This window comes from Contarinia nasturtii, unplaced genomic scaffold (genome assembly GCF_009176525.2).
Source record: "Contarinia nasturtii isolate CC-2019 unplaced genomic scaffold, AAFC_CNas_1.1 Cnas_scaffold_1699, whole genome shotgun sequence".
NCBI lineage: Eukaryota > Metazoa > Arthropoda > Insecta > Diptera > Cecidomyiidae > Contarinia > Contarinia nasturtii.
In genome coordinates this window covers 4,290,070-4,303,305 of record NW_022199032.1, presented here as the reverse complement: position 1 = coordinate 4,303,305, position 13,236 = coordinate 4,290,070, and the positions used below count along the sequence as shown (strand labels likewise).

General features: G+C 34.2%; 2 protein-coding genes across 2 annotated transcripts; one reads left to right on the top strand and one right to left on the bottom strand.

Annotated features, from left to right (window-relative positions):
• Positions 1-836: 836 nt before the first annotated feature.
• LOC116346949 (NEDD8-conjugating enzyme Ubc12) lies at positions 837-2,569 on the bottom strand. The gene is made up of 4 exons (XM_031777273.1): positions 2,191-2,569; positions 1,918-2,051; positions 1,141-1,308; positions 837-1,071 (listed from the first exon to the last, which is right to left on the bottom strand). The coding sequence occupies exons 1-4, from the start codon at positions 2,294-2,296 to the stop codon at positions 931-933; spliced, it is 549 nt and encodes a 182-aa protein (XP_031633133.1). The 5' UTR covers positions 2,297-2,569; the 3' UTR covers positions 837-930.
• Positions 2,570-2,907: 338 nt separating this feature from the next.
• LOC116347020 (ATP-dependent DNA helicase Q4) lies at positions 2,908-8,929 on the top strand. Its single transcript, XM_031777392.1, has 12 exons — positions 2,908-3,121; positions 3,212-3,812; positions 3,907-5,382; positions 5,526-5,888; positions 5,968-6,405; positions 6,469-6,598; positions 6,677-6,908; positions 6,981-7,292; positions 7,355-7,770; positions 7,843-8,018; positions 8,083-8,240; positions 8,306-8,929. The coding sequence occupies exons 1-12, from the start codon at positions 3,020-3,022 to the stop codon at positions 8,705-8,707; spliced, it is 4,806 nt and encodes a 1,601-aa protein (XP_031633252.1). The 5' UTR covers positions 2,908-3,019; the 3' UTR covers positions 8,708-8,929.
• Positions 8,930-13,236: the final 4,307 nt, after the last annotated feature.

Below are 13,236 nucleotides of genomic sequence, written 5' to 3'. Positions count from 1 at the left end.
TTTGAGACATTTTTCATTTGAATTAATTTGAATTGGTTTTTGTTTGGAAATGAACGTTAACTTTATGGGATTACACAATCATTCAATATACTGCAATAAACAATGAAATTCTTAACATATGAAGCATTCGGCTTACACTCGGCCGCTTTCATGCATCATTCAACATTTCCATCTAGCCCAGTGAGATTTTCTCTCATGTTCAGACATTATATTGAGATATTTTCAGCCACATGAATCAGCTCAGCCAGTTATCGTCAGGTGCTGAAATTAAGTGAAATGAATAGAAGTGATATTGTTTTCACTCCATGTTGATGTATAAATTGCAGCAATGATATATATTGGCGCCTACATGTAATGATTTTTCTACAAACAGTCGGAAGAATTTGCTAAAACCCATAGATTTTAGCCTTCTAAAAATGATTGTTCCATATGTATTCGATTTTCGTCGTTTTGAAAAATCCATTGAGCGAAATAGCGTCTTAGCGAAGAGATGGACAGGTCTTATGGAATATGTAATTCAAATGTGATCAAATGATGGCTCTATAGAATTTATTTATTGTATGGATTTGCAAAGTAGTATTATTTTTTGTCATTCGTTGGACAATAAATGTTATTTTTATTATTCAAAACACCAAATGTCAAAAAATATGAAGTCGAAGTTCAACTGTGAGAGAGAATTGTGTTCGTGTTCCTTCGAATGGAATTAAAAAAATGCTTAGTGTGTAACATAGTTCACCACAAATCATTTCCACATTAGTAATAAATAAAGTAAATGATATGCAATCACAATGCCAAACCAATAATGCAGCATTTAAATGAATAAAAACAAAAAAAGAACCATTTTTTGAATACATTTATTCCGATTTTTTCATCGTTCGGCGTTAGTACAATTAAGTAATTCGCATTATGCGGTCGATTCCACTTCACGTATCACTTCAAACAGCATTCAAAGTATGTACCACCAACACTGTGACCACGCATTGCCTTGACAACATTGCTTTCGAAGAGCCGCCGATTCGTTTGGAGCACTTCTGCTGCTTCCTTATTCAATGGATCTTCGGGATTCGGTTCCTGTACACGACAATTTTACGAACAATTAATGACATATTCGCAAAACAATGGTTTAAAAAAATATCTTACCGAAAACAAAAATTGCAAACCGCAGACAATAGAGTCAATGGTAAGGACTGGTTTCCAATCTTCTCGTAAAATGTTTAAACAGACGTTTCCATCCAAATCAATATTCGGGTGATAAACTAAAGTTTCACATTTGACCTTCGGTGGCTCGTGGGGATAATGCGGTCCAACCTAATAAATAAAAAAAATATACATAATTGATTTGATTATTCATTTTTAGAAGCACAAATTAATAAAAAAAACATCGTTTTGTCAAAACTTGAGAAAGAAATCTTGATAAACATCACTGTTCGTTTTTTTTTTACTTTGAATGTGTTTACAGTTATTCGTGAGAAAGTATAATGTTTGTTGAAAATGTTGGAATAAACGCAAACTGGTCGCAAAAAAAAATGTGACGTATGCACTGACTCATTCTCATCAATTTTATAGTTGTATCCAAACAAAAGACAAAAGCAACTTTTGTCATGGAAAATTAAGTTTCTTTCTTTTCAAACAAAAATTCAAACATTTTATTTACGCAAAGAGTTCACAATGAACACATAATTTGCATGCGACAAAGTTGATTTTCGAGTTTAAAATATGGTGAACCCCGTGTTCTCTGTACACTTTCGAAATATTGGCCACAAATCTATGCACGAAAACTGTTCATTTTATTTGAAATGCCAATAAAATTATCAAAAATCACGTTTTGATGGAAAAATAAGCAAACAAAATTTTGATTTCATAGTTGCTAATATGTAATTTGGCGTTGTATGATATTTTTTTTTGTCTAACACTAACCTTGAAGCTAAACTTGAATTTACCACCTTTGTAGAAACCTTCATCTGGACAGATGATTAACTTGAACAACAATAGGTCATCTGGATCAGGAAAATCTATTGTGCATGTTTTAGGCAGGTTTAAATCATTAATATCTGTAAAGAGAAATGATTGTGTTATTAGAAAGAAAATTATTTTAAAAAAATTGAATGGTCTATTGGTCGTAAATATGGATGAAAACTCCAAAAAAAATGTACGTGATAAATTGGATACAGTAATTTAAGTTGAATGAACCTTTTTGAATTCGCAGCTGTGCAGGTGATGTCTTTTTGTTGGTACCAGTTTTTGACGTTTGTTCTCCATCTTTTTGCTGCTGCTTTAGAGAAAACAATTTTATCATTATTGTTGATGTTTTCTTTCTTCAAACGCTCGACGAATTTTCTATTGAAATCTTCCTAATTCTACACTTCGTTTAAGCAAGATTTTGTTCGCTAAATTGTTTAAATTGTTTTTTATTGAAATTGTTTATAAGAGTCCGTGCGATTTTTTGTTTAATAATGGATACAAAATTTTCTCTTTTTTTGGCAATAAAATATTGTTCTTGCTTCTTCAACTATTTACGATGCAATATTTTCCTTTCAATAAATTGGCTGTCACAGCTCTCGTCTAATTATGTGTGTTGCTAATGTCTTTGTGCGCTATGGTAATGTATGAGTATACAAAATGGATGCGTTCACTGTTACCACAAATGATGTTATTACAGTGCACTGTACATATTTGGCATTTTTACTGAAACTATACAAATACGTGAATTCCCAAAATTACGGAAAAATAAAATTCGCAACTATTTTGAAATAGAATTCGTTAATAAGTTTAATGTTTTTATTTTATTTTTTATTTTTATTGAATGGAATATATATGTTGGTGATATATGAATGAGCATGAAACGTATTCCGATCAGTTTGCACACTTTTCAAAGTTGACATATTAAATGAACTGGTTGGCGCCAAATATTTGACGACTTTGCGATTGTGATAAATTCTATATTGTTGTTTTTTTGTTATTAAATTAAAAAAATTGTTTGTTGTTGTTTTTTCGCAAGTATCGATGATTATTATTTAGAATGGAAGATCCAGCATTTAAGGCCAAATATCAAAAATATAAAACAAAGGTAAAACTATGGGAGAAACAATTCAGAGAGAAAAACGGACGTGTTCCATCGAAGGTAAAGAAAATGATCGTATAATTTTTGCATAACATGACATGTGCATGATGTCCTAAGTACTTACCGTTTTGTTTTTCTGTATATATACAGCACGATATCCGAGAAGCACCCACTACTATTCGTGATTCATACAAAATGTACTACAAATTGAAGACATCCTTTCTCGAGGAAGCGTTCAGCGATACATTTGATGAAGATTCATTTGATTTATCAATACTTGAAAGTTCCAATAGTCAAACTGAATCTCGACTATCAACATCATTTTCCGAAATATCAACGCCAGATGTATCGGCTCTCACCAGCGACAATTCCATCATTTTACAAAACATAAGCATTGAAACACTTCATACTACGACAGACACCGTACAATTGAATCGATCAACTGTCGATCGCAATGAATTTGTAGCCGAAGGTGTGAACAGTGTAAATGATAACGCATGGGCTCGAACATCAAAATCCGAATCGAAATCATCAATTAGCCCGGGCAGTAAATTGAGAAAATCAATGTCGGACAAATTGTTTCGGAACTCTAGCTTTCAGAAACGTAATCCACGAAAATCATTGTCACGAAACAGCTTGAGCAGTAACACTTCATCACAATCACTACTTTCGTCTAGTCAAAAAGAATCGTTTCCAGATTTAGAAACAATTTTATCACAAAAATCCAAACAACAAAAAGATACCGAAGAAAGTACGGAAACAATTCCTAATCCATTCCTTCGATTCTTTTTCCCATTCGGTTCCATTACTTATTGATTAAATTCTTTTCTTCTGATCATCCCTAGGTACGGAATCAATGCCATCCAATGAAGTTACCAAGACAACAACATCAACTAATTTGATAAATAACATAGACCAAGAATGGCTGAATCGATGCAATAAAGCAAATAACATTGAAGCTGTCGATTCAAATGGTGCTATTGCGGATGCTGCCATTTTGAATGAAAGTCGAAGCAAGACGACGGAACAAATGAAAACATTTGGACTTTCCAATATAAATGCAAATGCACTTGCATTGTATGAGCGTTCGCAACCAGCTCAAGAAGTTGGCGCCAAAAGTATGCTGTCATTTGATATGAACAATTTAAATCTTACCTCACAAAATTCATTTGGTGGAAGTTCGTCGGCAATGATAGCCGATCCAATCGACGACGAAGAGATTGCCAACAGTGAAGATGAAGCTGATATGAATACATCGCGACAAATTCGAAGTATTCGCACTTCATTCAAAAGAAAACACAATGAAATCGATCGTGAACTGCCGACAAAGGTTCCAGCTAAAATCGATTGCATTGAACAAGATGTACGAGAAAAACCAATACCGCTTGCTGTTAAGCGAACAAAATCAATGAAAAAAGTGGCGCCGACACCAAAGCTAGAGCAGCAATTGAAGCCAACAGTTGTGGCAAGCAAAGATGCAACAGTTCCAATTGTTAGACGGAAGAGTTCAAGAAATAAACCATCATTCACATATAAAGAAGTAAAAATGGACGACTCAAAATCTGAGGAGAGTGATCCATTTGCTGGAGATGATTCTGATAAAGATCCCAACTTTTCCGAAGCACAAGAGACAAAATCAAAAACCAAAATATTAACAGACAGTTCAGATGATGATGAAAAACAAACTAAGAATGAAACAACGATAAAGAAGGAAACAACACAAAAGACTCGAATTTCACGTGTCAAATCATCGGTAGCTAAACCACGCGCAAAAGTTGAGCGTAAGACCAGAGTGGCATCGAAAAAGAAACAAGCAAGACCTGTACACCATAGCAGCGACAGTGAGGCTGAAGCAATTCAAGAAACACCTGATGATTATCTTCCTGAGTTCGGTATGGAAACTATTAAAAGTGTACCGCGCATTCCAGTCGCTGAATTGCAAAAGAATTCGATTGAATTCACCAAATATGTATACAGTGCCGACGCCAATGTGAATGTTAACGAAGCGACAAACAAAGCGGGTTCAAGCAAACCGAAACCATTGTCAACGAAGAATGCGATCGCCAGAGATAAACTTGCAACGAAAATCGCAGCTGGTTCATTGAATGAAAATTATGTCCGATTGAATCTTCGGAAGAAAGTGTTTGTACGTGGTAAAAAGACAATGAATTTCAGTAAATATAAGAAAAAATTGTGGAAGACTCAGAAAGCGGCCGCATTGAGTGGTCCTGAAATGGATATGCGTGGCTGTGATGGTGGTATTTTAACATGTTTTCAATGTGGCCTTCCCGGACATTTTGCACAAAACTGTAAAGCTAAAAGTGAGTATTTTGCGTAGTTACGCCTTTTTTCAACCAATTTTCTTCTGAAATAAAATAAAACGGTCAAAATAAACTTTCACATTTTACCGAAAATTGAACAAATGGCAATAGATTTTGACCATGTTATTTTCATTCGAAATTAGGTGATCGTTTGCTGCCATTAACCGTCGAAGAAGATTCACCATTCCCAACACTGCAAGAGGTGGAGGAAATGTCGAATCAACAAATTAAATTGGCGCATGTACATCGTGAATTACCTCAAATAAATAATCCCACGTGGAAAAATGAATCAGAAGATGCAACAACTGAAGTAACGGATGATCCGACACAATCTGATATTGAAAATGACGAAAGCAATCCAGAAGAACAGCCAACCCAAAGCTATATCGGTCATAAAATACCAGAAGACTTTTTAATTAAGGCCGGCTTGATTGGAAATGATGCTGCTGAAGATAAAACAAAAGTCGAACCACTTTATAAATTAAACGCTGATGGAAGTACATGTAGTAAGTTTTACAATTTCTTGAGTTTATCTATGAAAAACCAAACAAAAATCGTTGATAAAAATAATGTTCACCAATAAAGACACTCCCGATGAAGTGTATGATGCGTTGGCATTGTTCGGTCATAAGAAGTTCCGTAGCGGACAAGAGAAGGCTGTTATGCGAATTTTATCGGGCCAATCAACGCTGGTTACGTTGAGCACGGGCAGTGGAAAATCATTATGTTATCAATTGCCAGCCTATATGTACAGTCGACGTAAACGATGTATAACACTAGTCATATCACCATTGGTCTCATTGATGGAAGATCAAGTTCAAGGTGTTCCACATTTTTTAAATGCTCAATGTTTGCACACAAATCTGAGCGAACAAAAACGTGCAACAACCATTGAATTGATTAAATCGGGCCAAGTAGATGTTTTACTCATTTCACCGGAGGCGGTTGTTTCAAGTGAAAAATCAACGGGATTTGGTTCGATTTTAAGACACTTACCACCGGTTGCGTTTGTCTGTATTGATGGTAATCGCATATTTATTTTATCATTTTAATTCAATTTGTCATAGAATTTATTTTGATTTTCAGAATGTCATTGTGTATCACAATTCGGTCATAATTTTCGTCCCAGTTATTTGATGGTATGTCGAGTGCTATATGAAAAATTAAAAATAAAAACAGTATTGGGTTTAACGGCAACAGCAACACTAACAACAAGGTATTTCGATTTGCTCCTCTTATTTGGCCCCATTTTTTCCGTAACCGCTATTAATTGCAATTGAATGTGAATGTGTAGGCTAAGCATCGTTGAGCATTTGCGCATTCCAGATGGTTTGGATGGTGTTATCAGTGATATTCCGTTACCAGATAATTTAACGCTAAGCATATCGAGCGATGAAAATCGCGATTATGCATTGGTACAATTGCTCAAACAACCGAGATTTGTTGAATTTCAGTCGATCATCATTTATTGTTCACGTCGTGATGAGTGTGAACGAGTTGCAAAGAATTTGAGAACATATTTTCAAGTGAGTTATTACATAGACCTTCAGCGAGTCCACTTCTTACATGTTGGTTGTTTTCTTTCAATAAACAAATAGGATAACATTGCACGAGAATTGGAGCTTCGAAATGCATCGGGAAAACGTAAACGAACACTGAAAACGACTATTGAACCATATCATGCTGGAATGGCCGCATCAAGGCGACGTACAATTCAAAATGCATTTATGCGCGGCGATTTGAAAATTGTCGTTGCTACAATTGCCTTCGGAATGGGAATTAATAAGGCGGACATTCGATGTGTCATACATTACAATATGCCAATGAATTTTGAAAGTTATGTTCAAGAAGTGGGAAGAGCCGGACGAGATGGAAAACCAGCACATTGTCATCTGTTCTTAGATTCAAAAGTAAGCAATTTTTTTTCCTTGAAACGATTTAATTTTTTTTAAATCTTCAAATCTGTGATCAGGGCGAAGACAAAGTTGAATTGCGTCGTCACATCTATGCAAATTCAATTGATCGTCACATTATTCGGAAGTTACTACATAAAATTTTCAAACCATGTGCTTGCAAAAAGTCAGAAGAAACAACAGTAAAATCAAATGTTAAAGATGCGATACAATCAGATATAGATGCGATCCAAGGTATTAATTGGAATGATGAAGTGAATGAGGGTTCATCTGGTAGTACAAAGCAACGCGATTGTCCTGGTCATGAGATTTGCTTTTCTGTGGATGAAACCATCAACGAATTGGATATACCAGAAGAAAATATTTCAACATTACTGTGTTACTTGGAATTACATGATCAACGATATGTGAAAGCATTAAGCAAAGCATACATTCGATGTAAAGTCCTTTCATATGGTGGACCCAAGGCGCTGAAGTTAGTGAAGAAAAAAAATGATTTAAAATTGAAAGAAATTAATTAGAAAAACTGTGTTTTTTTTTTAAACAGAAATGCAGCATTGAAATGTCCTCCATTGGCGATGGCAATTGCATTGGATATACGAAAAGGAATCTCACACGATACGTCAACGTTCATTGAATTTCCTGTCATTGAAATTGCATCAGCAATCGGATGGAATAGCGGTGTGGTTAAGTATCAACTTAAACAACTCGAATGGTCAACAGGTACGTACTTTCAATCGGTCGCCCAATCCAAAGATAATTCATAAAAAAAAAATTTGTCGTTTAGAAAATGGTGTTTCTCGACGGTCAAATATTTCGGTGGAGTTTTCTGATCTCGGTTTTCGAGTTACAGCTCCAGGTGATCTTAGCCCAACTGAGCTTGATTCAACACTCGATATGCTGTTTTCACGAGTCAAAGAACAAGAAAACAATCAAGTAAACCAAGTAAGAATACTGACACAATTTTCTTTTTTTCTCTTCCATTTAATGTGTTTCTTTGTCTGTTTCAGTTGGAAAATGTATTTCATGGTTTATCATCGGTTGCGGTAAAATCAGCATTGGCTTGTTCAGCGGTTGAACCAAATAACGAACGTTCTGAACAATTGAAGAGGATCGTTCGCAAATATTTCCAATCGAATGAGAAAATTGACTTTACTGAACAAATAACCGAACCCGTGGCCGATTCATCAATGGATGATATTATTATTTCCGATATTTATACAATGATTTCACGATATCCGGAAAATCAATTCACTGGGCGTAGTTTGGCGCGAATTTTTCATGGTGTACAAAGTCCAGTTTTTCCGGCCGTTATTTGGAGTCGATGCAAACATTGGCGCGCTCATTTGAAGACTGATTTTAATCATATTGTTAAACTGGCAAACGCTGTCATTTTGAAACTTCGAACATGATAAGAATGATATTTATCAATCAAATTCAATAATTCATTTGGTCAATTTAATATCGATTGATTCAAAAATTGTATAATTTTGTTTTGTATTTGTTTTTTCTTTCATTTCTCGAAAAATGCAGGTTCATATCAGAGCGTAATATCCAAATTTATGATTAAAACAATGTATAAATCCGTAATAAATTCCAAAATATGGTGAATCATATAAATGTTTCAAAGTTCAGACTGTCGTTGTTTTCATATCTCACAATCCGTTGAAAAGATAAAGCTACTCTGACGTTGAAAAATTCTACAAAAAAAGTCTATATATTTTTTTCTTAAAAAAAATTGCTTTTTATTCTTCAATATAATCACCCTACGATTCAATACATTGAGTCCAACGACTCTCCAACATATTTATACCTTCTTCATAATATTCAGGAATGAATCGATCAAAATAGTCATTGGCACCACTGATGACTTCATTTTTTAACGTGCTTCTCATCAGTTGATGTTTTTCGTCTCGGATGTTGTTCGTCTTCAACACTTTCTCAACCCTCTTTGAACATTTCATACGACTCGAATATTCTTGATTTTGATAGTGCCTGGTTGCCATATGCCTTTTGCAACATCCTTGTCGTTTCCGCAGCCGAAATTTCATTTCGTACACAAAATTTAATGTAATATCTTTGCTCAACAAAATTAGACATTATGAAAATCGAAAAATAAACAATTCTTGATGCAAACAAAGAAACGTAACTCAAAGACACATGGAGACAAGGCTGTAATTTGCCAACCGCCAAAAATGTCAAACTTGTGACTAAGTGTGCGTGCACCTTCAAAATACAAGCATTGTGTGCGACGCACATAGAATGTGAGTGTGCACACTACTGTGTGCGTGCACTGACAGAGTGAAAATTACAGCTCTGCATGGAGATGCTGACATAACATTTACATCTGTGCATAAAAAAATTCTCCAAATCGATTAACCGGCGAAGTTTAAATATTTGGGCACATACACCGCAGATAGTATTTTCAGAACGTAAAAGACGTTTGAATTAACATTGTTGATACATATTTCTTTATTTTACAGTACAAAATTGAATTGAGTTTTAAAAAATTCTTGATTCTGAAATTCTTTCAATCAAATGAATGAAAGTCGGTTATAAGAAAATGAGACAATTTATTCTTTTCTATTGCATTAGAGGATAATTGATTAATATAAATACAAAAATGAGTACATCGGAAAAATTGATTGGTGCAAAGATGAAAATTGGCAATATTTTTAATTAAATCTCGATATGCTTATTTTTGTATTCACTGAGCACCATTCAGTATATTCTTTTGAGCTTAATCAAACTAAAGTCAATTTTGGTGATCGCCAATTTTGTTGCCAGAAAAGTTTCGCTGTCAACGACCAACACTAATTTCCGTGCGTTCTTCAATTTTATACGTTCTTTGTTTAAAGCAGCCAAGTCGATAAAATTCATTTCACGATAATCGCTCTCGTCAAGATTCGATGTATAAATCTCTCGCAATTTCAGTGATTGGCGAATGAACAGTAGAATTACTTTAAGACTGGTAGAAAAAAATCTTAGTCGTTCAAGGTTCACAAGCTTTCTTGACAACATGTCCATTTCGTCAATAGTGAAATCATTACTGTAATCAACACTCAGACTTGTCAACATATCCAGAGACGATAGGCTTTGTGCGTTGATATTTCGAAAATATGTTAAGTCCATGCTTATAGGTGACAGAAGCGATGCCAAACACGGAAAAATGTCATCATAGTCTGCATGACCAAATAAATGAAGGTTTTTGTAAAGGCCTGCTGCGTAAAGCCGATTCAAATATTCAAAGATGTCCTTATTTAATGCGATTTTGTCGTTCATATAAAGATTTAATGTGTACAACTTTAAATCACTTTCAGCAAACAATTTCCAATTATTTTCAAATTCATCTGAACCAATATCAATCATTGTGATTGTCGGATTTTGATGAAAGAATGTTTTGAGATCATCAATTTTGATGCTTTTGTCATAATTGAATGTGAATGACACAAGTTTTGGGTATTTTTGAAGAAGCCAATCATTTGATTCACACAATTTTTCACTCCGCAATCGGAGATGCCGCAAATTTGAACAATGCTTGAGGAAACCATCGTAGAGTTCAACATCAATGGAGCCGCCCTTAAACCAAATGGATTTGACTTTGCTCAATGATTCCTTGATGTAGTCAACTTTTTCTTCGGTTAGTCTCACTGAATCAAAATAAATCCATTTCAAGTTTTTGTTACATCGTGATTGAAGGTATTTAAAGGGTCCAATTTCATCATCTCCAGCAGATGAGATCAAAATATTTTCGACAAATTCTCGGTAACCATTTGTCTGTGACCATTCACCGCCATGTTTACAGTAAACTCCATCGCTTTTTGCCTGAAGTAATTTGATCGGGTATGTTCTTTGAAAATATTGGCCGGCCGCAAGCTGCATTCGCTTACATGTTTGGCCAAATGAATGAAGGTCCATGATACACAGCCACTCGAATAATTCGTCCAAGCAATCCAGATCCAGTTTGAAAATGTCCGCTGTTTGTTTTATGTTTGCGAGTTGACCATTCCTCCCATTTACTTCTTGTTTTACGGCTTGTATTTCAGATTTTACAGCGTTTGGTAATTTATAGTCGATGGCAGCAAATGCCAAAACTTCGTTCGATTCCGTCTTATCTTCTTCAATGTTTGCTTGTGAGTGTTTCAGCGATTTTGAAAAACGGCAACCCATTTTATACGATGAAAAACTAGATTTTTTATAATATAAGAAATACTGAATAAGTACTATAGTAAGAACGAAATGAAAAACAATTTTTGAAGAAAAAAGTTACAATTTTTTCAAACTGAATGTATAAGTTCGATTAAGAGTCAGAGCTGATCCGCCGAAGTTTAATTCGATTGAGGTTTTAATTCAAATAAATTTGGTTTCGAATATGAATGAGCTGAAAATGCAGTTTTTGGTTGTTTATTCCATTCAGACAATTATGTCTCATCATCAGACACTGTGTATATGACTTTAAAATGCAAAAGCAACAAAATGAAAAGGAGAAATTATAAAACACGGCGAACGCTGATTAAATTCTAAGAAATTAAACATGAACATTCGATTGCGATCGTGATAGAACTTCTTTTTTCAATTTTTGTTTACTTATTTTGAATTTATATACACAGTGCATTACCAAAAAAAAAATTGCAAAGACAAAATTATTAATTCATTTTTATTATGCCTGTGCCATCGCTTTGCAACTATTTCAAACAAAATGCCCATAAAAACCTGCAAAATTTCGATTATTTTAGATGAAAATCAACGACCTATTTTGCATATGAAAGCGAAACAGAATTGTAGATGATAGCATTGTTAGTATGCATTATAATCATCAATTCGATTTGGTATATTAGACCATTAAAATTTGGATGAAATGAAAGAAATGAAAACTATGGGAAATTACTGAAACTGAGTGTTTTCCAGATGTGATCTTCAAGCTGTGTGCAGATTGATTCGCAACACTTAATGCACAACCATTTAAATTCCGTGAATATAGATATACTATAGTTGATGACAAAACATTCAGAAAAAGTCATCCGCATAATATACAACTTTCGAGTTGATCTCATTAGAAAAAAACATCTCACATGATCGAAGTTTGGAGATATATTGGAAGTGATATACGACGTTAATTTTCTGATAACAGTTCAAATCAATGTTTACTTATTTATGCTAAATAGCCACGACTTGATTAAATATTTAAAAAAAAGTTTTCCAAGTGTTTATTATTTGATTTGAGACAAACGGTCATTGTGGAAAAAAAGTCAGCAGTTTGTATATATTGATGGTAGTTGACAGATAAGCACTTTTTTATTTGATCATCAATTTCTCTGCTTCAAAGACACAGAAATATGGCAATTTATAGTCTGGGTGTTTTCGTTACTTCAGTTCATCACTTCCAAATGAAAGGTTCTAATTGATCCGACCTAAAGTAGTTTCAAATTTCATATACCTTTTTTATATAATTATTTCATCAGTATGAGCGGATATGGTAAAGAATTCGCAGTACTCAAGAGGATCGAGATCATTGGTATTACAATATCTAATGTATATTTTTCAGCTTTTTTAACGTTATTTCGCAACACCTTTTTTCCGTATATGCCATTTTAGCCGCGGACTTGTCCTTTACAACGTCTGATCGTAATGTGCATTTAATACGTGCAGAGGAAATGCAACGGAAGTATGACACAAAGTCAAGTGAATTTTTGAAAGAGCTTGAGGATTGCCGTAATACTATGTGTGTGATCAAAGAATATCTAAACTCTAAAAATATGAATAATTAAATAAATCCATATACAATATACATACTTGTATCAAATGTTCTATTTTGACTTGAATAAAGAAAATCTTTTATTTGAGCGCATCAAATTTGATTGCTTGTTTATTCGTTAAACTGTATTTCCTAGGCTAAATATCAAGCGTTCAGAAAGACATACATTTATGCGAGCAATTGAAT